Source organism: Salmo salar, unplaced genomic scaffold (genome assembly GCF_905237065.1).
Source record: "Salmo salar unplaced genomic scaffold, Ssal_v3.1, whole genome shotgun sequence".
Lineage (NCBI taxonomy): Eukaryota > Metazoa > Chordata > Actinopteri > Salmoniformes > Salmonidae > Salmo > Salmo salar.
This window is the reverse complement of record NW_025547728.1, coordinates 24,278-50,578: the sequence shown is the minus strand read 5'-3', so window position 1 is coordinate 50,578 and position 26,301 is coordinate 24,278. Positions and strand designations below refer to the sequence as shown.

The following is a 26,301-nucleotide window of genomic DNA, read 5'->3' as shown; positions in this document are numbered from 1 at the left end:
GTAATGTCGTGTAGTAATGTCGTGTAGTGTGTCGTGTAGTAATGTCGTGTAGTAATGTCGTGTAGTAATGTCGTGTAGTAATGTAGTAATGTCGTGTAGTAATGTCGTGTAGTAATGTCGTGTAGTAATGTCGTGTACCTTGATGTATCTCTTGCGGGTGACGTACATGTGGACGAGAGAACGGAACTTCACCAGACTCTTCCTCATCTTCAAATAGCGCTTCCTGGAGGGAGAGGGGAGGGGGAGGGGGAGGGGGAGGGGAGGAGAGGGAGAGGGGGAGGGGGAGGAGAGGGAGAGGGGAGGAGAGGGAGAGGAGAGGGGGGAGGAGAGGGAGAGGGGGAGAGGGAGGGAGGGAGGGAGAGGGGGAGGAGAGGGAGAGGGGGAGAGGGAAAGGAGAGGGGGAGGAGAGGGAGAGGGGGAGGGAGGGGGAGAGGGAGGAGGAGAGGGAGAGGGGGAGAGGGAGAGAGAGGGGGGGAGGAGAGGGAGAGGGGGAGAGGGAGGGAGGAGGGAGGGAGGGAGGGGGAGGGAGGGAGGAGGGGGAGGAGAGGGGAGGAGGGGAGAGGAGGGAGGGAGGGAGGGAGGAGAGGGAGGAGAGAGAAGGATAGAAGGATAGAAGGAGAGAAGGAGAGAAGGAGAGAAGGAGAGAAGGATAGAAGGAGAGACAGAGGGAGAAGGATAGAAGAAGAGAAGGAGAGAAGGAGAGAAGGATAGAAGGAGAGAAGGAGAGAAGGAGAGAAGGAGAGAAGGATAGAAGGATAGAAGGAGAGAAGGAGAGAAGGAGAGAAGGAGAGACAGAGGGAGAAGGATAGAAGGATAGAAGAAGAGAAGGAGAGAAGGAGAGAAGGATAGAAGGAGAGACAGAGGGAGAAGGATAGAAGGAGAGACAGAGGGAGAAGGATAGAAGGATAGAAGGAGAGAAGGAGAGAAGGAGGGAGAAGGATAGAAGGAGAGACAGAGGGAGAAGGATAGAAGGAGAGACAGAGGGAGAAGGAGAGAAGGATAGAAGGATAGAAGGAGAGAAGGAGAGAAGGAGAGAAGGAGAGACAGAGGGAGAAGGATAGAAGGAGAGACAGAGAGAGAAGGATAGAAGGATAGAAGGATAGAAGGAGAGAAGGATAGAAGGAGAGACAGAGGGAGAAGGATAGAAGGATAGAAGGAGAGAAGGAGAGAAGGAGAGACAGAGGGAGAAGGATAGAAGGATAGAAGGAGAGAAGGAGAGAAGGAGAGACAGAGGGAGAAGGATAGAAGGATAGAAGGATAGAAGGATAGAAGGAGAGAAGGAGAGAAGGAGAGACAGAGGGAGAAGGATAGAAGGATAGAAGGATAGAAGGAGAGAAGGATAGAAGGAGAGAAGGAGAGAAGGAGAGAAGGAGAGAAGGAGAGACAGAGGGAGAAGGATAGAAGGATAGAAGGATAGAAGGAGAGAAGGAGAGAAGGAGAGAAGGAGAGAAGGAGAGACAGAGGGAGAAGGATAGAAGGATAGAAGGATAGAAGGAGAGAAGGAGAGAAGGAGAGAAGGAGAGACAGAGGGAGAAGGATAGAAGGAGAGAAGGATAGAAGGAGAGAAGGAGAGAAGGAGAGAAGGAGAGAAGGAGAGACAGAGGGAGAAGGATAGAAGGATAGAAGGAGAGAAGGAGAGAAGGAGAGACAGAGGGAGAAGGATAGAAGGATAGAAGGAGAGAAGGAGAGAAGGAGAGACAGAGGGAGAAGGAGAGAAGGAGAGAAGGAGAGAAGGATAGAAGGAGAGAAGGAGAGAAGGAGAGAAGGAGAGAAGGAGAGACAGAGGGAGTAGTAAAACAGGCCTCTCAGGTGTTTCAGTGTATACAGTAGGTACCGTGGTAAAATCATTAGGTTGCCATCGGGTGGTTGTGGGTTCTATACCCTGTCTGGTAACTGTAGTGAGGGTGGTTGTGGGTTCTATACCCTGTCTGGTAACTGTAGTGAGGGTGGTTGTGGGTTCTATACCCTGTCTGGTAACTGTAGTGAGGGTGGTTGTGGGTTCTATACCCTGTCTGGTAACTGTAGTGAGGGTGGTTGTGTGTTCTATACCCTGTCTGGTAACTGTAGTGAGGGTGGTTGTGGGTTCTATACCCTGTCTGGTAACTGTAGTGAGGGTGGTTGTGGGTTCTATACCCTGTCTGGTAACTGTAGTGAGGGTGGTTGTGGGTTCTATACCCTGTCTGGTAACTGTAGTGAGGGTGGTTGTGTGTTCTATACCCTGTCTGGTAACTGTAGTGAGGGTGGTTGTGTGTTCTATACCCTGTCTGGTAACTGTAGTGAGGGTGGTTGTGGGTTCTATACCCTGTCTGGTAACTGTAGTTAGGGTGGTTGTGGGTTCTATACCCTGTCTGGTAACTGTAGTGAGGGTGGTTGTGGGTTCTATACCCTGTCTGGTAACTGTAGTGAGGGTGGTTGTGGGTTCTATACCCTGTCTGGTAACTGTAGTGAGGGTGGTTGTGGGTTCTATACCCTGTCTGGTAACTGTAGTGAGGGTGGTTGTGGGTTCTATACCCTGTCTGGTAACTGTAGTGAGGGTGGTTGTGGGTTCTTTACCCTGTCTGGTAACTGTAGTGAGGGTGGTTGTGGGTTCTATACCCTGACTGGTAACTGTAGTGAGGGTGGTTGTGGGTTCTATACCCTGACTGGTAACTGTAGTGGGGTGGTTGTGGGTTCTATACCCTGTCTGGTAACTGTAGTGAGGGTGGTTGTGGGTTCTATAATCTGTCTGGTAACTGTAGTGAGGGTGGTTGTGGGTTCTATACCCTGTCTGGTAACTGTAGTGAGGGTGGTTGTAGGTTCTATACCCTGTCTGGTAACTGTAGTGAGGGTGGTTGTGGGTTCTATACCCTGTCTGGTAACTGTAGTGAGGGTGGTTGTGGGTTCTATACCCTGTCTGGTAACTGTAGTGAGGGTGGTTGTGGGTTCTATACCCTGTCTGGTAACTGTAGTTAGGGTGGTTGTGGGTTCTATACCCTGTCTGGTAACTGTAGTGAGGGTGGTTGTGGGTTCTATACCCTGTCTGGTAACTAATGAGGGTAATTGTGGGTTCTATACCCTGTCTGGTAACTGTAGTGAGGGTGGTTGTGGGTTCTATACCCTGTCTGGTAACTATAGTGAGGGTGGTTGTGGGATCTATACCCTGTCTGGTAACTGTAGCGAAGGGTGGTTGTGGGTTCTATACCCAGGGATCAGGGTTAGAGGTCAGGGGGTCAGAGGTCAGAGGTCAGTACCTGGTGAGGAAGCCTCTACAGTAGGCCTGTAGTCTGACGATCTTGGTCCTGAACTCCGTGTACCGTTTCCTGACGAAGAACATGCGCGTGTATCTCTGCAGGGTGAGGGCCGCAACCTGACGGACACGCTCTCTCTTAGACTCCAGCAACTGGTACACCTCCTCCTTCAGAAACAGCTGTGGAGCAGAGGACAACAGGACAATCACCGTAGGAACTGCAGTTTCCGTTGTTACTGAACTGGGTAGGAGGGTTAGGTATAGACGGTTACCTTGGTAACTCCTACTTGGTAGGCCCCGGGTAGAAGGGTAAGGACAACAGGACAATCACCGTAGGAACTGCAGTTTCCGTTGTTACTGTCCTTTTGGTCTCTCACCCAACACAACACATCCTGATTTAACACGCTCAACTTGGTAACTCCTACTTGGTAGAACCCCGGGTAGGAGGGTAAGGTATAGACGGTTACCTTGGTAACTCCTACTTGGTAGGCCCAGGGTAGAAGGGTAAGGTATAGATGGTTACCTTAGTAACTCCTACTTGGTAGGCAGTGGGTAGGAGGGTCATGTATAGATAGTAAACTTGGGAACTCCTACTTGGTAGGCCCTGGGTAGGAGGGTCATGTATAGATGGTTACCTTGGTAACTCCTACTTGGTAGAACCCTGGGTAGGAGGGTTAGGTATAGACGGTTACCTTGGTAACTCCTACTTGGTAGGCCCTGGGTAGGAGGGTTAGGGGTTAGGTATAGACGGTTACCTTGGTAACTCCTACTTGGTAGGTCCCGGGTCGGAGGGTTAGGTATAGACGGTTACCTTAGTTACTCCTACTTGGTAGGCCCCGGGTAGGAGGGTTAGGTATAGACGGTTACCTTGGTAACTCCTACTTGGTAGGCCCCGGGTAGGAGGGTCAGGTATAGACGGTTACCTTGGTAACTCCTAATTGGTAGGCCCCGGGTAGGAGGGTTAGGTATAGACGGTTACCTTGGTAACTCCTACTTGGTAGGCCCCGGGTCGGAGGGTCAGGTATAGACGGTTACCTTGGTAACTCCTACTTGGTAGGCCCCGGGTCGGAGGGTTAGGTATAGATGGTTACCTTGGTAACTCCTACTTGGTAGGCCCTGGGTAGGAGGGTTAGGTATAGACGGTTACCTTGGTAACTCCTACTTGGTAGGCCCTGGGTAGGAGGGTCAGGTATAGACGGTTACCTTGGTAACTCCTACTTGGTAGGCCCCTGGGTAGGAGGGTTAGGTATAGACGGTTACCTTGGTAACTCCTACTTGGTAGGCCCCGGGTAGGAGGGTTAGGTATAGACGGTTACCTTGGTAACTCCTACTTGGTAGGCCCCTGGGTAGGAGGGTTAGGTATAGACGGTTACCTTGGTAACTCCTACTTGGTAGAACCCCGGGTAGGAGGGTTAGGTATAGATGGTTACCTTGGTAACTTCTACTTGGTAGTCCCCGGGTAGGAGGGTTAGGTATAGATGGTTACCTTAGTAACTCCTACTTGGTAGGCCCCGGGTAGGAGGGATAGGTATAGATGGCTACCTTAGTAACTCCTACTTGGTAGGAACTGGGTAGGAGGGTTAGGTATAGACGGTTACCTTGGTAACTCCTACTTGGTAGGCCCATGGTAGAAGGGTAAGGTATAGATGGCTACCTTAGTAACTCCTACTTGGTAGGAACTGGGTAGGAGGGTTAGGTATAGACGGTTACCTTGGTAACTCCTACTTGGTAGGAACTGGGTAGGAGGGTTAGGTATAGACGGTTACCTTGGTAACTCCTACTTGGTAGAACCTTGGGTAGGAGGGTTAGGTATAGATGGTTACCTTGGTAACTCCTACTTGGTAGGCCCCGGGTAGGAGGGTTAGGTATAGATGGTTACCTTGGTAACTCCTACTTGGTAGAACCCTGGGTAGGAGGGTTAGGTATAGACGGTTACCTTGGTAACTCCTACTTGGTAGGCCCGGGGTAGAAGGGTTAGGTGTAGACGGTTACCTTGGTAACTCCTACTTGGTAGGCCCTGGGTAGTAGGGTTAGGTATAGACGGTTACCTTGGTAACTCCTACTTGGTAGGCCCCTGGGTAAGAGGGTTAGGTATAGACGGTTACCTTGGTAACTCCTACTTGGCAGGCCCTGGGTAGGAGGGTTAGGTATAGACGGTTACCTTGGTAACTACTACTTGGTAGGCCCTGGGTAGGAAGGGTTAGGTATAGATGGTTACCTTGGTAAATCCTACTTGGTAGGCCCTGGGTAGGAGGGTCATGTATAGATGGTTACCTTGGTAATTCCTACTTGGTAGGCCCTGGGTAGGAAGGTTAGGGGTTAGGTATAGACGGTTACCTTGGTAACTCCTACTTGGTAGGCCCCGGGTCGGAGGGTTAGGTATAGACGGTTACCTTAGTAACTCCTACTTGGTAGGCCCCGGGTCGGAGGGTTAGGTATAGACGGTTACCTTAGTAACTCCTACTTGGTAGGAACTGGGTAGGAGGGTTAGGTATAGACGGTTACCTTGGTAACTCCAACTTGGTAGGCCCAGGGTAGAAGGGTAAGGTATAGATGGCTACCTTAGTAACTCCTACTTGGTAGGAACTGGGTAGGAGGGTTAGGTATAGACGGTTACCTTGGTAACTCCTACTTGGTAGGAACCTGGGTAGGAGGGTTAGGTATAGACGGTTACCTTGGTAACTCCTACTTGGTAGAACCCTGGGTAGGAGGGTTAGGTATAGACGGTTACCTTGGTAACTCCTACTTGGTAGGCCCTGGGTAGGAGGGTTAGGTATAGATGGTTACCTTGGTAACTCCTACTTGGTAGGACCCTGGGTAGGAGGGTTAGGTATAGACGGTTACCTTGGTAACTCCTACTTGGTAGGCCCTCGGGTAGAAGGGTTAGGTGTAGACGGTTACCTTGGTAACTCCTACTTGGTAGGCCCTGGGTGGTAGGGTTAGGTATAGACGGTTACCTTGGTAACTCCTACTTGGCAGGCCCTGGGTAGGAGGGTTAGGTATAGACGGTTACCTTGGTAACTCCTACTTGGTAGGCCCTGGGTAGGAAGGGTTAGGTATAGATGGTTACCTTGGTAAATCCTACTTGGTAGGCCCCTGGGTAGGAGGGTCATGTATAGATGGTTACCTTGGTAATTCCTACTTGGTAGGCCCTGGGTAGGAAGGTTAGGGGTTAGGTATAGACGGTTACCTTGGTAACTCCTACTTGGTAGGCCCCTGGGTAGGAGGGTTAGGTATAGACGGTTACATGGGTAGGAGGGTTAGGTATAGACGGTTACCTTGGTAACTCCTACTTGGTAGGCCCTGGGTAGGAGGGTTAGGTATAGACGGTTACATGGGTAGGAGGGTTAGGTATAGACGGTTACCTTGGTAACTCCTACTTGGTAGGCCCCGGGTCGGAGGGGAACCAGTTTGCAGAGCATGAAGATGCAGTTCTCCCCATCAGGAGCTGGAGGCTGCTTCAAACCCACCAGAGACTTATACCTTAACACACACACACACACACACACACACACACACACACACACACACACACACAGGTTAGAGGACGCTGATACCTGAGATAAGGGGCAGGGTTAGAGGGTGTGAAAAGGAAGTCGTTGAAGGCCAGTCTAACAGGGTTGTGTTACCTGAACAGGAAGTCGTTGAAGGCCAGTCTAACAGGGTGTGTTACCTGAACAGGAAGTCGTTAAAGCCCAGTCTAACAGGGTGTGTTACCTGTACAGGAAGTCGTTAAAGGCCAGTCTAACAGGATGTGTTACCTGAACAGGAAGTCGTTGAAGGCCAGTCTAACAGGGTGTGTTACCTGAACAGGAAGTCGTTAAAGCCCAGTCTAACAGGGTGTGTTACCTGTACAGGAAGTCGTTAAAGGCCAGTCTAACAGGATGTGTTACCTGAACAGGAAGTCGTTAAAGGCCAGTCTAACAGGGTGTGTTACCTGAACAGGAAGTCGTTAAAGCCCAGTCTAACAGGGTGTGTTACCTGAACAGGAAGTCGTTAAAGGCCAGTCTAACAGGATGTGTTACCTGAACAGGAAGTCGTTAAAGCCCAGTCTAACAGGATGTGTTACCTGAACAGGAAGTCGTTGAAGCCCAGTCTAACAGGGTGTGTTACCTGAACAGGAAGTCGTTAAAGGCCAGTCTAACAGGATGTGTTACCTGAACAGGAGGTCGTTGAAGGCCAGTCTAACAGGGTGTGTTACCTGAACAGGAAGTCGTTAAAGCCCAGTCTAACAGGGTGTGTTACCTGAACAGGAAGTCGTTAAAGCCCAGTCTAACAGGGGTGTGTTACCTGAACAGGAAGTCGTTGAAGGCCAGTCTAACAGGGTGTGTTACCTGAACAGGAAGTCGTTAAAGCCCAGTCTAACAGGATGTGTTACCTGAACAGGAAGTCGTTGAAGCCCAGTCTAACAGGGTGTGTTACCTGAACAGGAAGTCGTTAAAGCCCAGTCTAACAGGGTGTGTTACCTGAACAGGAAGTCGTTAAAGCCCAGTCTAACAGGGTGTGTTACCTGAACAGGAAGTCGTTGAAGGCCAGTCTAACAGGGTAACCTTCTCTCCGGATCCTGATTGTCTCCAAGATACCAGAATACCTCAGCTGGCTGGTGACCAGCTCCGTCTCAAACACACCTGGCTCCTACAGACACAAACACACACATATTATGGCAAAACAAACAATAATATCACTGTTAAACTGTGATGTGGGGGGGGGGACCCCCTTACCTTCTGACTGTTTGGCTTAATGCAGCGTATGAACGATGGGTTGCACCTGTCAAGAGAAAGAGAATGATTTAGTGACAATAACTCCAACTCCTCATTCCCCTCTCATCTCCTTTCAGCTCTCCTCCTCCCCTTTAATAATAATAACACCTCTCCTCCTCCCTTTAATAATAATAATAACACCTCTCCTCCTCCCTTTAATAATAATAATAATAATAACACCTCTCCTCCTCCCTTTAATAATAATAGAATATAACACCTCTCCTCCTCCCTTTAATAATAATAGTAATAATAACACCTCTCCTCCTCCCTTTAATAATAAAATAATAACACCTCTCCTCCTCCCTTTAATAATAATAATAATAATAACACCTCTCCTCCTCCCTTTAATAATAATAATAATAATAACACCTCTCCTCCTCCCTTTAATAATAATAATAATAACACCTCTCCTCCTCCCTTTAATAATAATAATAATAACACCTCTCCTCCTCCCTTTAATAATAATAATAATAACACCTCTCCTCCTCCCTTTAATAATAATAATAATAACACCTCTCCTCCTCCCTTTAATAATAATAATAATAATATAACACCTCTCCTCCTCCCTTTAATAATAATAATAATAATAACACCTCTCCTCCTCCCTTTAATAATAATAATAATAATAACACCTCTCCTCCTCCCTTTAATAATAATAATAATAATAACACCTCTCCTCCTCCCTTTAATAATAATAATAATAATAACACCTCTCCTCCTCCCTTTAATAATAATAATAATAATAACACCTCTCCTCCTCCCTTTAATAATAATAGTAATAATAATAACACCTCTCCTCCTCCCTTTAATAATAATAATAATAACACCTCTCCTCCTCCCTTTAATAATAATAATAATAATAACACCTCTCCTCCTCCCTTTAATAATAATAATAATAACACCTCTCCTCCTCCCTTTAATAATAATAATAATAATAACACCTCTCCTCCTCCCTTTAATAATAATAATAATAATAATAACACCTCTCCTCCTCCCTTTAATAATAATAATAATAATAACACCTCTCCTCCTCCCTTTAATAATAATAATAATAATAATAACACCTCTCCTCCTCCCTTTAATAATAATAATAATAATAATAACACCTCTCCTCCTCCCTTTAATAATAATAATAATAATAACACCTCTCCTCCTCCCTTTAATAATAATAGTAATAATAATAACACCTCTCCTCCTCCCTTTAATAATAATAGTAATAATAACACCTCTCCTCATCCCTTTAATAATAATATTAATAATAACACCTCTCCTCCTCCCTTTAATATTAATAGTAATAATAACACCTCTCCTCCTCCCTTTAATAATAATAGTATAATAATAACACCTCTCCTCCTCCCTTTAATAATAATAATAATAATAACACCTCTCCTCCTCCCTTTAATAATAATAGTAATAATAATAACACCTCTCCTCCTCCCTTTAATAATAATAATAATAATAACACCTCTCCTCCTCCCTTTAATAATATTAATAATAATAATAACACCTCTCCTCCTCCCTTTAATAATAATAATAATAATAATAACACCTCTCCTCCTCCCTTTAATAATAATAGTATAATAATAACACCTCTCCTCCTCCCTTTAATAATAATAATAATAACACCTCTCCTCCTCCCTTTAATAATAATAATAATAACACCTCTCCTCCTCCCTTTAATAATAATAACACCTCTCCTCCTCCCTTTAATAATAATAACACCTCTCCTCCTCCCTTTAATAATAATAATAATAATAACACCTCTCCTCCTCCCTTTAATAATAATATATAATAACACCTCTCCTCCTCCCTTTAATAATAATAATAATAATAACACCTCTCCTCCTCCCTTTAATAATAATAATAATAACACCTCTCCTCCTCCCTTTAATAATAATAGTAATAATAATAACACCTCTCCTCCTCCCTTTAATAATAGTAATAATAATAACACCTCTCCTCCTCCCTTTAATAATAATAATAACACCTCTCCTCCTCCCTTTAATAATAATATAATAATAACACCTCTCCTCCTCCCTTTAATAATAATAATAATAATAACACCTCTCCTCCTCCCTTTAATAATAATAATAATAATAACACCTCTCCTCCTCCCTTTAATAATAATAATAACACCTCTCCTCCTCCCTTTAATAATAATAACACCTCTCCTCCTCCCTTTAATAATAATAATAACACCTCTCCTCCTCCCTTTAATAATAATAATAATAATAACACCTCTCCTCCTCCCTTTAATAATAATAATAATAACACCTCTCCTCCTCCCTTTAATAATAATAATAATAATAATCACCTCTCCTCCTCCCTTTAATAATAATAATAATAACACCTCTCCTCCTCCCTTTAATAATAATAATAATAACACCTCTCCTCCTCCCTTTAATAATAATAATAATAACACCTCTCCTCCTCCCTTTAATAATAATAATAATAATAATAACACCTCTCCTCCTCCCTTTAATAATAATAATAATAACACCTCTCCTCCTCCCTTTAATAATAATAATAATAACACCTCTCCTCCTCCCTTTAATAATAATAATAATAATAACACCTCTCCTCCTCCCTTATAATAATAATAATAATAACACCTCTCCTCCTCCCTTTAATAATAATAATAATAACACCTCTCCTCCTCCCTTTAATAATAATAGTAATAATAATAACACCTCTCCTCCTCCCTTTAATAATAATAATAATAACAACACCTCTCCTCCTCCCTTTAATAATAATAATAATAATAAAACACCTCTCCTCCTCCCTTTAATAATAATAATAACACCTCTCCTCCTCCCTTTAAATAATAATAATAATAACACCTCTCCTCCTCCCTTTAATAATATTATAATAATAATAACACCTCTCCTCCTCCCTTTAATAATAATAATAATAACACCTCTCCTCCTCCCTTTAATAATAATAATAAACACCTCTCCTCCTCCCTTTAATAATAATAATAATAATAACACCTCTCCTCCTCCCTTTAATATTAATAGTAATAATAACACCTCTCCTCCTCCCTTTAATAATATTAATAATAATAATAACACCTCTCCATCTTGTCCACCAGTTCCAGCAGTGACAGGGTGAACTTGGTGGAGACAGTTGGGGGCTGATGTCTCGTGCCGCTCTTCCTCACACGACCTCTATGCTGACCTACGACCTCCGCGTGAACCAGGAAGAGGTTGGCCACCATCTGGAGAACACACCATAGACTCAGATAGACATTGCATCTGCCCCCCCCATTGTGACGTCTGTGAGAGCATGGGCAGCACCATTGAGGCCACATCTCCATTTAGAAGTAGTCAATTTTCTTCTTCTCCTACTACTACTATGATGTTGGTAAACAAACTGAGAGGGTGATGTCTGAACGGGTATAAATACAAGGCTGGTGATTTACTGCCCCCTGGAGGGTGATGTCTGAACAGGTATAAATACAAGGTTGGTGATTTACTGCCCCCTGGAGGGTGATGTCTGAACAGGTATAACACAAGGTTGGTGATTTACTGCCCCCTGGAGGGTGATGTCTGAACAGGTATAAATACAAGGTTGGTGATTTACTGCCCCCTGGAGGGTGATGTCTGAACGGGTATAACGACAAGGTTGGTGATTTACTGCCCCCTGGAGGGTGATGTCTGAACGGGTATAAATACAAGGTTGGTGATTTACTGCCCCCTGGAGGGTGATGTCTGAACAGGTATAAAAACAAGGTTGGTGATTTACTGCCCCCTGGAGGGTGATGTCTGAACGGGTATAAATACAAGGTTGGTGATTTACTGCCCCCTGGAGGGTGATGTCTGAACGGGTATAAATACAAGGTTGGTGATTTACTGACCCCTGGAGGGTGATGTCTGAACAGGTATAAATACAAGGCTGGTGATTTACTGCCCCTGGAGGGTGATGTCTGAACGGGTATAAATACAAGGTTGGTGATTTACTGCCCCCTGGAGGGTGATGTCTGAACAGGTATAAATACAAGGTTGGTGATTTACTGCCCCCTGGAGGGTGATGTCTGAACAGGTATAAATACAAGGTTGGTGATTTACTGCCCCCTGGAGGGTGATGTCTGAACGGGTATAAATACAAGGTTGGTGATTTACTGCCCCCCTGGAGGGTGATGTCTGAACAGGTATAAATACAAGGTTGGTGATTTACTGCCCCCTGGAGGGTGATGTCTGAACGGGTATAAATACAAGGTTGGTGATTTACTGCCCCCTGGAGGGTGATGTCTGAACGGGTATAAATACAAGGTTGGTGATTTACTGCCCCCTGGAGGGTGATGTCTGAACGGGTATAACTACAAGGTTGGTGATTTACTGCCCCCTGGAGGGTGATGTCTGAACGGGTATAAATACAAGGTTGGTGATTTACTGCCCCCTGGAGGGTGATGTCTGAACGGGTATAAATACAAGGTTGGTGATTTACTGCCCCCTGGAGGGTGATGTCTGAACAGGTATAAATACAAGGTTGGTGATTTACTGCCACCTGGAGGGTGATGTCTGAACAGGTATAAATACAAGGTTGGTGATTTACTGCCCCCTGGAGGGTGATGTCTGAACAGGTATAAATACAAGGTTGGTGATTTACTGCCCCCTGGAGGGTGATGTCTGAACGGGTATAAATACAAGGTTGGTGATTTACTGCCCCCTGGAGGGTGATGTCTGAACGGGTATAACGACAAGGTTGGTGATTTACTGCCCCCTGGAGGGTGATGTCTGAACAGGTATAAATACAAGGTTGGTGATTTACTGCCCCCTGGAGGGTGATGTCTGAACGGGTATAAATACAAGGTTGGTGATTTACTGCCCCCTGGAGGGTGATGTCTGAACGGGTATAAAGACAAGGTTGGTGATTTACTGCCCCCTGGAGGGTGATGTCTGAACAGGTATAAAAACAAGGTTGGTGATTTACTGCCCCCTGGAGGGTGATGTCTGAACAGGTATAAATACAAGGTTGGTGATTTACTGCCCCCTGGAGGGTGATGTCTGAACGGGTATAAATACAAGGTTGGTGATTTACTGCCCCCTGGAGGGTGATGTCTGAACGGGTATAAATACAAGGTTGGTGATTTACTGCCCCCTGGAGGGTGATGTCTGAACAGGTATAAATACAAGGTTGGTGATTTACTGCCCCCTGGAGGGTGATGTCTGAACGGGTATAAATACAAGGTTGGTGATTTACTGCCCCCTGGAGGGTGATGTCTGAACGGGTATAAATACAAGGTTGGTGATTTACTGCCACCTGGAGGGTGATGTCTGAACAGGTATAAATACAAGGTTGGTGATTTACTGCCCCCTGGAGGGTGATGTCTGAAGTATTGTCTCTTTAGTATAACAACACCATTACCTGACCAGGTAAACTACTGTCTGGTTTAGTATAATAACACCATTACCTGACCAGGTAAACTACTGTCTGGTTTAGTATAATAACACCATTACCTGACCAGGTAAACTACTGTCTGGTTTAGTATAATAACACCATTACCTGACCAGGTAAACTACTGTCTGGTTTAGTTTAATAACACCATTACCTGACCAGGTAAACTACTGTCTGGTTTAGTATAATAACACCATTACCTGACCAGGTAAACTACTGTCTGGTTTAGTATAATAACACCATTACCTGACCAGGTAAACTACTGTCTGGTTTAGTATAATAACACCATTACCTGACCAGGTAAACTACTGTCTGGTTTAGTATAATAACACCATTACCTGACCAGGTAAACTACTGTCTGGTTTAGTATAATAACACCATTACCTGACCAGGTAAACTACTGTCTGGTTTAGTTTAATAACACCATTACCTGACCAGGTAAACCTACTGTCTGGTTTAGTATAATAACACCATTACCTGACCAGGTAAACGTACTGTCTGGTTTAGTATAATAACACCATTACCTGACCAGGTAAACTACTGTCTGGTTTAGTATAATAACACCATTACCTGACCAGGTAAACTACTGTCTGGTTTAGTATAATAACACCATTACCTGACCAGGTAAACTACTGTCTGGTTTAGTATAATAACACCATTACCTGACCAGGTAAACATTACTGTCTGGTTTAGTTTAATAACACCATTACCTGACCAGGTAAACTACTGTCTGGTTTAGTATAATAACACCATTACCTGACCAGGTAAACTACTGTCTGGTTTAGTATAATAACACCATTACCTGACCAGGTAAACTACTGTCTGGTTTAGTATAATAACACCATTACCTGACCAGGTAAACTACTGTCTGGTTTAGTATAATAACACCATTACCTGACCAGGTAAACTACTGTCTGGTTTAGTTTAATAACACCATTACCTGACCAGGTAAACTACTGTCTGGTTTAGTTTAATAACACCATTACCTGACCAGGTAAACTACTGTCTGGTTTAGTATAATAACACCATTACCTGACCAGGTAAACCCTACTGTCTGGTTTAGTATAATAACACCATTACCTGACCAGGTAAACTACTGTCTGGTTTAGTATAATAACACCATTACCTGACCAGGTAAACTACTGTCTGGTTTAGTTTAATAACACCATTACCTGACCAGGTAAACTACTGTCTGGTTTAGTTTAATAACACCATTACCTGACCAGGTAAACTACTGTCTGGTTTAGTATAATAACACCATTACCTGACCAGGTAAACTACTGTCTGGTTTAGTATAATAACACCATTACCTGACCAGGTAAACTACTGTCTGGTTTAGTTTAATAACACCATTACCTGACCAGGTAAACTACTGTCTGGTTTAGTTTAATAACACCATTACCTGACCAGGTAAACTACTGTCTGGTTTAGTATAATAACACCATTACCTGACCAGGTAAACAGATCATCTATTGTCTGGTTTAGTTTAATAACACCATTACCTGACCAGGTAAACTACTGTCTGGTTTAGTATAATAACACCATTACCTGACCAGGTAAACAGATCATCTATTGTCTGGTTTAGTATAATAACACCATTACCTGACCAGGTAAACTACTGTCTGGTTTAGTATAATAACACCATTACCTGACCAGGTAAACTACTGTCTGGTTTAGTTTAATAACACCATTACCTGACCAGGTAAACTACTGTCTGGTTTAGTTTAATAACACCATTACCTGACCAGGTAAACAGATCAACTACTGTCTGGTTTAGTTTAATAACACCATTACCTGACCAGGTAAACTACTGTCTGGTTTAGTATAATAACACCATTACCTGACCAAGTAAACTACTGTCTGGTTTAGTTTAATAACACCATTACCTGACCAGGTAAACTACTGTCTGGTTTAGTTTAATAACACCATTACCTGACCAGGTAAACTACTGTCTGGTTTAGTTTAATAACACCATTACCTGACCAGGTAAACTACTGTCTGGTTTAGTATAATAACACCATTACCTGACCAGGTAAACTACTGTCTGGTTTAGTTTAATAACACCATTACCTGACCAGGTAAACTACTGTCTGGTTTAGTATAATAACACCATTACCTGACCAGGTAAACTACTGTCTGGTTTAGTATAATAACACCATTACCTGACCAGGTAAACTACTGTCTGGTTTAGTATAATAACACCATTACCTGACCAGGTAAACTACTGTCTGGTTTAGTTTAATAACACCATTACCTGACCAGGTAAACAGATACTGTCTGGTTTAGTATAATAACACCATTACCTGACCAGGTAAACTACTGTCTGGTTTAGTTTAATAACACCATTACCTGACCAGGTAAACCCTACTGTCTGGTTTAGTATAATAACACCATTACCTGACCAGGTAAACTACTGTCTGGTTTAGTATAATAACACCATTACCTGACCAGGTAAACTACTGTCTGGTTTAGTTTAATAACACCATTACCTGACCAGGTAAACTACTGTCTGGTTTAGTATAATAACACCATTACCTGACCAGGTAAACTACTGTCTGGTTTAGTTTAATAACACCATTACCTGACCAGGTAAACTATTGTCTGGTTTAGTTTAATAACACCATTACCTGACCAGGTAAACTACTGTCTGGTTTAGTATAATAACACCATTACCTGACCAGGTAAACTACTGTCTGGTTTAGTTTAATAACACCATTACCTGACCAGGTAAACTACTGTCTGGTTTAGTATAATAACACCATTACCTGACCAGGTAAACAGTCATCTATTGTCTGGTTTAGTATAATAACACCATTACCTGACCAGGTAAACTACTGTCTGGTTTAGTTTAATAACACCATTACCTGACCAGGTAAACTACTGTCTGGTTTAGTATAATAACACCATTACCTGACCAGGTAAACATATCTATTGTCTGGTTTAGTTTAATAACACCATTACCTGACCAGGTAAACACTATTGTCTGGTTTAGTATAATAACACCATTACCTGACCAGGTAAACTACTGTCTGGTTTAGTATAATAACACCATTACCTGACCAGGTAAACTACTGTCTGGTTTAGTATAATAACACCATTACCTGACCAGGTAAACTACTGTCTGGTTTAGTATAATAACACCATTACCTGACCAGGTAAACTACTGTCTGGTTTAGTATAATAACACCATTACCTGACCAGGTAAACTACTGTCTGGTTTAGTTTAATAACACCATTACCTGACCAGGTAAACCTACTGTCTGGTTTAGTATAATAACACCATTACCTGACCAGGTAAACTACTGTCTGGTTTAGTATAATAACACCATTACCTGACCAGGTAAACTACTGTCTGGTTTAGTTTAATAACACCATTACCTGACCAGGTAAACTACTGTCTGGTTTAGTTTAATAACACCATTACCTGACCAGGTAAACGCCTACTGTCTGGTTTAGTATAATAACACCATTACCTGACCAGGTAAACTACTGTCTGGTTTAGTATAATAACACCATTACCTGACCAGGTAAACTACTGTCTGGTTTAGTATAATAACACCATTACCTGACCAGGTAAACATACTGTCTGGTTTAGTATAATAACACCATTACCTGACCAGGTAAACTACTGTCTGGTTTAGTATAATAACACCATTACCTGACCAGGTAAACCCTACTGTCTGGTTTAGTATAATAACACCATTACCTGACCAGGTAAACTACTGTCTGGTTTAGTTTAATAACACCATTACCTGACCAGGTAAACTACTGTCTGGTTTAGTATAATAACACCATTACCTGACCAGGTAAACTACTGTCTGGTTTAGTTTAATAACACCATTACCTGACCAGGTAAACTATTGTCTGGTTTAGTTTAATAACACCATTACCTGACCAGGTAAACTACTGTCTGGTTTAGTATAATAACACCATTACCTGACCAGGTAAACTACTGTCTGGTTTAGTTTAATAACACCATTACCTGACCAGGTAAACTACTGTCTGGTTTAGTATAATAACACCATTACCTGACCAGGTAAACTACTGTCTGGTTTAGTATAATAACACCATTACCTGACCAGGTAAACACTACTGTCTGGTTTAGTATAATAACACCATTACCTGACCAGGTAAACTACTGTCTGGTTTAGTATAATAACACCATTACCTGACCAGGTAAACATACTGTCTGGTTTAGTTTAATAACACCATTACCTGACCAGGTAAACTACTGTCTGGTTTAGTATAATAACACCATTACCTGACCAGGTAAACTACTGTCTGGTTTAGTATAATAACACCATTACCTGACCAGGTAAACTACTGTCTGGTTTAGTATAATAACACCATTACCTGACCAGGTAAACCCTACTGTCTGGTTTAGTTTAATAACACCATTACCTGACCAGGTAAACTACTGTCTGGTTTAGTATAATAACACCATTACCTGACCAGGTAAACCCTATTGTCTGGTTTAGTATAATAACACCATTACCTGACCAGTTAAACTACTGTCTGGTTTAGTATAATAACACCATTACCTGACCAGGTAAACTACTGTCTGGTTTAGTTTAATAACACCATTACCTGACCAGGTAAACATACTGTCTGGTTTAGTATAATAACACCATTACCTGACCAGGTAAACTACTGTCTGGTTTAGTATAATAACACCATTACCTGACCAGGTAAACTATTGTCTGGTTTAGTTTAATAACACCATTACCTGACCAGGTAAACTACTGTCTGGTTTAGTATAATAACACCATTACCTGACCAGGTAAACAGATCATCTATTGTCTGGTTTAGTTTAATAACACCATTACCTGACCAGGTAAACAGACTACTGTCTGGTTTAGTATAATAACACCATTACCTGACCAGGTAAACTACTGTCTGGTTTAGTTTAATAACACCATTACCTGACCAGGTAAACTACTGTCTGGTTTAGTATAATAACACCATTACCTGACCAGGTAAACTACTGTCTGGTTTAGTATAATAACACCATTACCTGACCAGGTAAACAGATCATCTATTGTCTGGTTTAGTTTAATAACACCATTACCTGACCAGGTAAACTACTGTCTGGTTTAGTATAATAACACCATTACCTGACCAGGTAAACAGATCATCTATTGTCTGGTTTAGTTTAATAACACCATTACCTGACCAGGTAAACCTTACTGTCTGGTTTAGTATAATAACACCATTACCTGACCAGGTAAACTACTGTCTGGTTTAGTATATAACACCATTACCTGACCAGGTAAACAGATCATCTATTGTCTGGTTTAGTATAATAACACCATTACCTGACCAGGTAAACTACTGTCTGGTTTAGTATAATAACACCTTTACCTGACCAGGTAAACAGATCATCTATTGTCTGGTTTACTTTAATAACACCATTACCTGACCAGGTAAACTACTGTCTGGTTTAGTTTAATAACACCATTACCTGACCAGGTAAACCCTACTGTCTGGTTTAGTATAATAACACCATTACCTGACCAGGTAAACTACTGTCTGGTTTAGTATAATAACACCATTACCTGACCAGGTAAACTACTGTCTGGTTTAGTATAATAACACCATTACCTGACCAGGTAAACACTACTGTCTGGTTTAGTATAATAACACCATTACCTGACTAGTTCTAACCCCTAACCTTTAACCCCTAACCCCTAACCCCTAGCCCCTAACCCCTAACCTTTAACCCTAACCTTTAACACCTCCAACCTTGTTCTTACTGTAATTAACAGATCTATAACTTACTGTCCAACCTTCGTAGTTCTAACCCCTAACCCCTAGCCCCCTAACCCCTAGCCCCTAACCCCTAACCTTTAACCCCTAACCCCTAGCCCCTAACCCCTAACCCCTAACCCCTAGCCCCTAACCTCTAACCCCTAACCCCTAGCCCCTAACCCCTAGCCCCTAACCCTAACCTTTAACCCCTACCCCATAACCCCTAACGCCTAACCCCTAGCCCCTAACCCCTAACCCCTAACCTTTAACCCCTAACCTTAACCTTTAACCCCTAACCCATAACCCCTAGCCCCTAACCCCTAACCCCTAGCCCCTAACCTTTAACCCCTAAACCCTAACCCCTAACCCCTAGCCCCTAGCCCCTAACCCCTAACCCCTAGCCCCTAACCTTTAACCCCTAACCACTAGCCCCTAACCCCTAACCCCTAGCCCCTAACCTTTAACCCCTAACCTTTAACCCCTAGCCCCTAACCCCTAGCCCCTAACCCCTAACCCTAGCCCCTAACCCCTAGCCCCTAACCCCTAGCCCCTAACCCCTAACCTTTAACCCCTCCTACCTTGTTCTTGCTGTGGCTGAACAGATCCAGAACTTCCTGTCCAACCTGGTCGTAGTCCTAACCCCTAACCTTTAACCCCTAACCCCTAGCCCCTAACCCCTAACCCCTAGCCAACCCTAACCCCTAACCTTTAACCCCTAACCCTAACCCCTAACCCTAACCCCCAACCCCTAGCCCCTAACCTTTAACCCCTAGCCCCTAACCTTTAACCCCAACCCTAACCCCTAACCTTTAACCCCTAACCCCTAACCCCAACCTTTAAGCCCTAACCCCTAACCCCTAACCCCTAGCCCCTAACCTTTAACCCCTAGCCCCTAACCCCTAACCTTTAACCCCTCCTACCTTGTTCTTGCTGTGACTGAACAGATCCAGAACTTCCTGTCCAACCTGGTCGTAGTTCTAACCCCTAACCCCTAACCCCTAGCACCTAGCCCCTAACCCCTAACCCCTAGCCCCTAACCCCTAGCCCCTAGCCCCTAACCCCTAACCCCTAGCCCCTAGCCCCTAACCCCTAACCTTTAACCCCTAACCCCTAACTCCTAACCCCTCCTACCTTGTTCTTGCTGGCTATCCAGAACTTCCTGTCCAACCTGTCAGTTCTAACCCCTAACCCCTAACCCCTAACCTTTAACCCCTACCTACCTTGTTCTTGCTGTGGCTGAACAGATCCAGAACTTCCTGTCCAACCTGGTCGTAGTTCTAACCCCTAACCCCTAACCCCTAGCCCCTAACCCTAACCCCTAGCCCCTAACCCCTAACCCCTAACCTTTAACCCCTAGCCCCTAACCCCTAACCTTTAACCCCTAACCCCTAACCCCTAACCTTTAACCCCTAGCCCCTAACCCTAACCTTTAACCCCTAACCCCTAACCCCTAACCTTTAACCCCTACCTACCTTGTTCTTGCTGTGACTGAACAGATCCAGAACTTCCTGTCCAACCTGGTCGTAGTTCTAACCCCTAACCCCTAACCCCTAACCTTTAACCCCTCCTACCTTGTTCTTGCTGTGACTGAACAGATCCAGAACTTCCTGTCCAACCTGGTCGTAGTTCTAACCCCTAACCCCTAACCCCTAGCCCCTAACCCCTAACCCCTAGCCCCTAACCCCTAACCCCTAACCTTTAACCCCTAGCCCCTAACCCAACCTTTAACCCCTAACCCCAACCCCTAACCTTTAACCCCTAGCCCCTAACCCCTAACCTTTAACCCCTAACCCCAACCCCAACCTTTAACCCCTAACCTACCTTGTTCTTGCTGTGACTGAACAGATCCAGAACTTCCTGTCCAACCTGGTCGTAGTTCTTATCCAGAAACTTGTGAACCTACAGTGAGATGACAGAAGGTACAGAGCAGGAAGAAACCATGATGGTCCGTCTCATTTCCTGTGGTGTGTGTAAGACGGGATGTTTTCATGGTCCGTCTCATTTCCTGTGGTGTGTGTAATATGGGATGTTTTCATGGTCCGTCTCATTTCCTGTGGTGTGTGTAATATGGGATGTTTTCATGGTCTGTCTCATTTCCTGTGGTGTGGGTAATATGGGATGTTTTCATGGTCTGTCCCATTTCCTGTGGTGTGTGTATTATGGGATGTTTTCATGGTCTGTCCCATTTACTGTGGTGTGGGTAATATGGGATGTTTTCATGGTCCGTCTCATTTCCTGTGGTGTGGGTAATATGGGATGTTTTCATGGTCCGTCTCATTTCCTGTGGTGTGTGTAATATGGGATGTTTTCATGGTCCGTCTCATTTCCTGTGGTGTGTGGAATATGGGATGTTTTCATGGTCTGTCTCATTTCCTGTGGTATGTGGAATATGGGATGTTTTCATGGTCTGTCTCATTTCCTGTGGTGTGGGTAATATGGGATGTTTTCATGGTCCGTCTCATTTCCTGTGGTGTGTGTAATATGGGATGTTTTCATGGTCTGTCTCATTTCCTGTGGTGTGTGTAAGACGGGATGTTTTCATGGTCTGTCCCATTTCCTGTGGTGTGTGTAAGACGGGATGTTTTCATGGTCTGTCTCATTTCCTGTGGTGTGGGTAATATGGGATGTTTTCATGGTCCGTCTCATTTCCTGTGGTGTGGGTAATATGGGATGTTTTCATGGTCCGTCTCATTTACTGTGGTGTGTATTATGGGATGTTTTCATGGTCTGTCTCATTTCCTGTGGTGTGTGTAATATGGGATGTTTTCATGGTCCGTCTCATTTCCTGTGGTGTGGGTAATATGGGATGTTTTCATGGTCCGTCTCATTTACTGTGGTGTGTGGAATATGGGATGTTTTCATGGTCTGTCTCATTTCCTGTGGTGTGGGTAATATGGGATGTTTTCATGGTCCGTCTCATTTCCTGTGGTGTGGGTATTATGGGATGTTTTCATGGTCTGTCTCATTTCCTGTGGTGTGGGTAATATGGGATGTTTTCATGGTCCGTCTCATTTCCTGTGGTGTGTGTATTATGGGATGTTTTCACGGTCTGTCTCATTTACTGTGGTGTGTATTATGGGATGTTTTCATGGTCTGTCTCATTTCCTGTGGTGTGGGTAAGACGGGATGTTTTCATGGTCCGTCTCATTTCCTGTGGTGTGTGGAATATGGGATGTTTTCATGGTCCGTCTCATTTCCTGTGGTGTGTGGAATATGGGATGTTTTCATGGTCTGTCTCATTTCCTGTGGTGTGTGTATTATGGGATGTTTTCATGGTCTGTCTCATTTACCGTGGTGTGGGTAATATGGGATGTTTTCATGGTCTGTCTCATTTCCTGTGGTGTGGGTAATATGGGATGTTTTCATGGTCCGTCTCATTTCCTGTGGTGTGGGTATTATGGGATGTTTTCATGTTCTGTCTCATTTCCTGTGGTGTGGGTAATATGGGATGTTTTCATGGTCCGTCTCATTTCCTGTGGTGTGTGTATTATGGGATGTTTTCACGGTCTGTCTCATTTACTGTGGTGTGTATTATGGGATGTTTTCATGGTCTGTCTCATTTCCTGTGGTGTGGGTAAGACGGGATGTTTTCATGGTCCGTCTCATTTCCTGTGGTGTGTGGAATATGGGATGTTTTCATGGTCCGTCTCATTTCCTGTGGTGTGTGGAATATGGGATGTTTTCATGGTCTGTCTCATTTCCTGTGGTGTGTGTATTATGGGATGTTTTCATGGTCTGTCTCATTTACCGTGGTGTGGGTAATATGGGATGTTTTCATGGTCTGTCCCATTTACTGTGGTGTGGGTAATATGGGATGTTTTCATGGTCTGTCTCATTTCCTGTGGTGTGGGTATTATGGGATGTTTTCATGGTCTGTCCCATTTACCGTGGTGGGTATTATGGGATGTTTTCATGGTCCGTCTCATTTCCTGTGGTGTGTATTATGGGATGTTTTCATGGTCCGTCTCATTTCCTGTGGTGTGTGGAATATGGGATGTTTTCATGGTCTGTCTCATTTCCTGTGGTGTGTGTATTATGGGATGTTTTCATGGTCCGTCTCATTTCCTGTGGTGTGTGTAAGACGGGATGTTTTCATGGTCTGTCTCATTTACCGTGGTGTGGGTAATATGGGATGTTTTCATGGTCTGTCCCATTTACTGTGGTGTGGGTAATATGGGATGTTTTCATGGTCTGTCTCATTTCCTGTGGTGTGGGTATTATGGGATGTTTTCATGGTCTGTCCCATTTACCGTGGTGGGTATTATGGGATGTTTTCATGGTCCGTCTCATTTCCTGTGGTGTGTATTATGGGATGTTTTCATGGTCCGTCTCATTTACTGTGGTGTGTATTATGGGATGTTTTCATGGTCTGTCCCATTTACCGTGGTGGGTAATATGGGATGTTTTCATGGTCCGTCTCATTTCCTGTGGTGTGTATTATGGGATGTTTTCATGGTCTGTCTCATTTACCGTGGTGTGTATTATGGGATGTTTTCACGGTCTGTCTCATTTCCTGTGGTGTGGGTAATATGGGATGTTTTCATGGTCCGTCTCATTTCCTGTGGTGTGTGTATTATGGGATGTTTTCATGGTGCGTCTCATTTCCTGTGGTGTGGGTAATATGGGATGTTTTCATGGTCTGTCTCATTTCCTGTGGTGTGGGTAATATGGGATGTTTTCATGGTCTGTCCCATTTACCGTGGTGTGGGTAATATGGGATGTTTAGAAGGTGGCATGATTGGTAGAAGGTTTACATGACAGAGTGTTTGGTGACATTTATATAGTTTAGGAAGCCAGATGAGAGGAGAGACATGATAGTCATTTAACAGACGTTCTCATCCAGAGAGACTTAGTTACATTAACATCAGGTGTGTGTGTGTACCTGGCAGGTGTGTGTGTGTGTACCTGGCAGGTGTGTGTGTGTGTGTGTGTACCTGGCAGGTGTGTGTGTGTACCTGGCAGGTGTGTGTGTGTACCTGGTAGGTGTGTGTGTGCCTGGCATTTGTGTGTGTGTACCTGGCAGGTGTGTGTGTGTGTGTACCTGGCAGGTGTGTGTGTGTACCTGGCAGGTGTGTGTGTGTGTACGTGTACCTGGCAGGTGTGTGTGTGTACCTGGCAGGTGTGTGTGTGTGTGTGTGTGTGTGTGTGTGTGTGTGTGTGTGTGTGTGTGTGTGTGTGTGTGTGTGTGTGTGTACCTGGTAGGTGTGTGTGTGTACCTGGTAGGTGTGTGTGTGTGTACCTGGTAGGTGTGTGTGTGTACCTGGTAGGTGTGTGTGTGTGTGTGTGTGTGTCTGTGTGTGTGTGTGTGTGTGTGTGTGTGTGTGTGTGTGTGTGTGTGTGTGTGTACCTGGTAGGTGTGTGTGTGTGTACCTGGTAGGTGACCGGGCCAGCGAAGTGTTTGATGGTGAATTCTGGGAGGGGCATCTTTGGCTTCAGGTAGATCTTGTTGTTACCATGGTGATAATGACACTTCTGGAGGAAGGTGTGGTCTGTCGCCTAGCAACAGAGGAACAGAGCATCAACCAGTGTCTGTGTGCGTGTGTGTGTGTGTGTGTCTGTGTGTGTGTCTGTGTCTGTGTGTATCTGTGTGTGTGTGTGTGTGTATCTGTGTGTGTGTGTGTGTGTGTGTGTGTGTGTGTATCTGTGTGTGTGTGTGTGTGTGTGTGTGTGTGTGTGTGTGTGTGTGTGTGTGTGTGTGTGTGTGTGTGTCTGTGTCTGTGTGTGTGTGTAGTGTGTATAGTGTGTGTGTGTGTGTGTGTGTGTGTGTGTGTGTGTGTGTGTGTGTGTGTGTGTGTGTGTGTGTCTGTGTCTGTGTCTGTGTCTGTGTGTGTGTGTGTGTGTGTGTGTGTGAGTGTGTACCTGGGGGAAGCAGCTCTGATCGTCCAGGATCCTCAGTACTCCATGGGGTTTAGAGGAGATGAGGTCGATGCAGGCCTGGTTGTCGTTGAACGGGATGTCCTGCCACGGGATCTGCTCTCTGTTGTACTCCTCCTGACAGACACATGACATACAGGCTTCATAACGCATTATAACACTTTGGAACAGGACATAATCTGCTCCCTGTTGTACTCCTCCTGACAGACACATGACATACAGGCTTCATAACGCATTATAACACTTTGGAACAGGACATACAGCCAGCGGATCTGCTCCCTGTTGTACTCCTCCTGACAGACACATGACATACAGGCTTCGTAACGCATTATAACCCTTTGGAACAGGACATACAGCCAGGGGATCTGCTCCCTGTTGTAATCCTCCTGACAGACACACGACATACAGGCTTCATAACGCATTATAACACTTTGGAACAGGACATACAGCCAGGGGATCTGCTCCCTGTTGTAATCCTCCTGACAGACACACGACATACAGGCTTCATAACGCATTATAACACTTTGGAACAGGACATAATCTGCTCTCTGTTGTACTCCTCCTGACAGACACACGACATACAGGCTTCGTAACGCATTATAACACTTTGGAACAGGACATAGAGCCAGGGGATATGCTCCCCTTCTGTCCTCCTATAACCCTGCCTCTTCGATGAGTATCTGATATAAGACATGTCAGTCTCCTGTCCGAGCGTTTCGCTCGACCTGAGGTAGAGTATCTCATGATAAGCTGTAGACCACACTGTCTACCTAGAGAATTTTCATCTGTATTTTATCGTAGCTGTCTACATACCACCACAGAACGATGCTGGCGCTAAGACAGCGTTGAATGAACTGTATTCCGCCATAAGCAAACAGGAAAAACGTTCACCCAGAGCCGGGGACTTTAACGCAGGGAAACTTAAATCAGTTTTAACACATTTCTATCAGCATGTTAAAAGTGCAACCAGAGGGGGAAAGAACTCTGGACCACCTTCTACTCCAGACACAGAGACGCGTACAAAGCTCTCCCTCAGCCCTCCATTTGGTAAATCTAACCATAATTCTATCCTCCTGATTCCTGCTTACAGTCAAAAACTAAAGCAGGAAGCACTAGTGACTCGGTCTATAAAAAAGTGGTCAGATGAAGCAGATGCTAAACTACAGGACTGTTTTGCTATCACAGACTGGAACATGTTCCGGGATTCTTCCGATGGCATTGAGGAGTACACCTCATCAGTCTCTGGCTTCATCAATAAGTGCATCAAGGACGTCGTCCCCACAGTGACTGTACGTA

The 26,301-nt window shown here is 44.1% G+C and overlaps 1 protein-coding gene across 1 annotated transcript in view; it reads right to left on the bottom strand.

Annotated features, from left to right (window-relative positions):
- LOC106596663 (unconventional myosin-XV) overlaps window positions 1-26,301 on the bottom strand; it is a gene marked incomplete at its 3' end in the record, with an annotated part of 63,102 nt that overhangs the window by 29,325 nt on the left and 7,476 nt on the right. The window contains exons 5-13 of the mRNA XM_045711530.1: window positions 24,991-25,122; window positions 24,502-24,627; window positions 20,953-21,030; window positions 11,058-11,203; window positions 7,948-7,993; window positions 7,737-7,861; window positions 6,592-6,709; window positions 3,231-3,406; window positions 139-223 (exon numbers count right to left, since the gene is read on the bottom strand). Of these exons, the coding sequence (XP_045567486.1) occupies window positions 139-223; window positions 3,231-3,406; window positions 6,592-6,709; window positions 7,737-7,861; window positions 7,948-7,993; window positions 11,058-11,203; window positions 20,953-21,030; window positions 24,502-24,627; window positions 24,991-25,122 (1,032 nt within the window). The remainder of the gene's footprint in view (window positions 1-138; window positions 224-3,230; window positions 3,407-6,591; window positions 6,710-7,736; window positions 7,862-7,947; window positions 7,994-11,057; window positions 11,204-20,952; window positions 21,031-24,501; window positions 24,628-24,990; window positions 25,123-26,301) is intronic.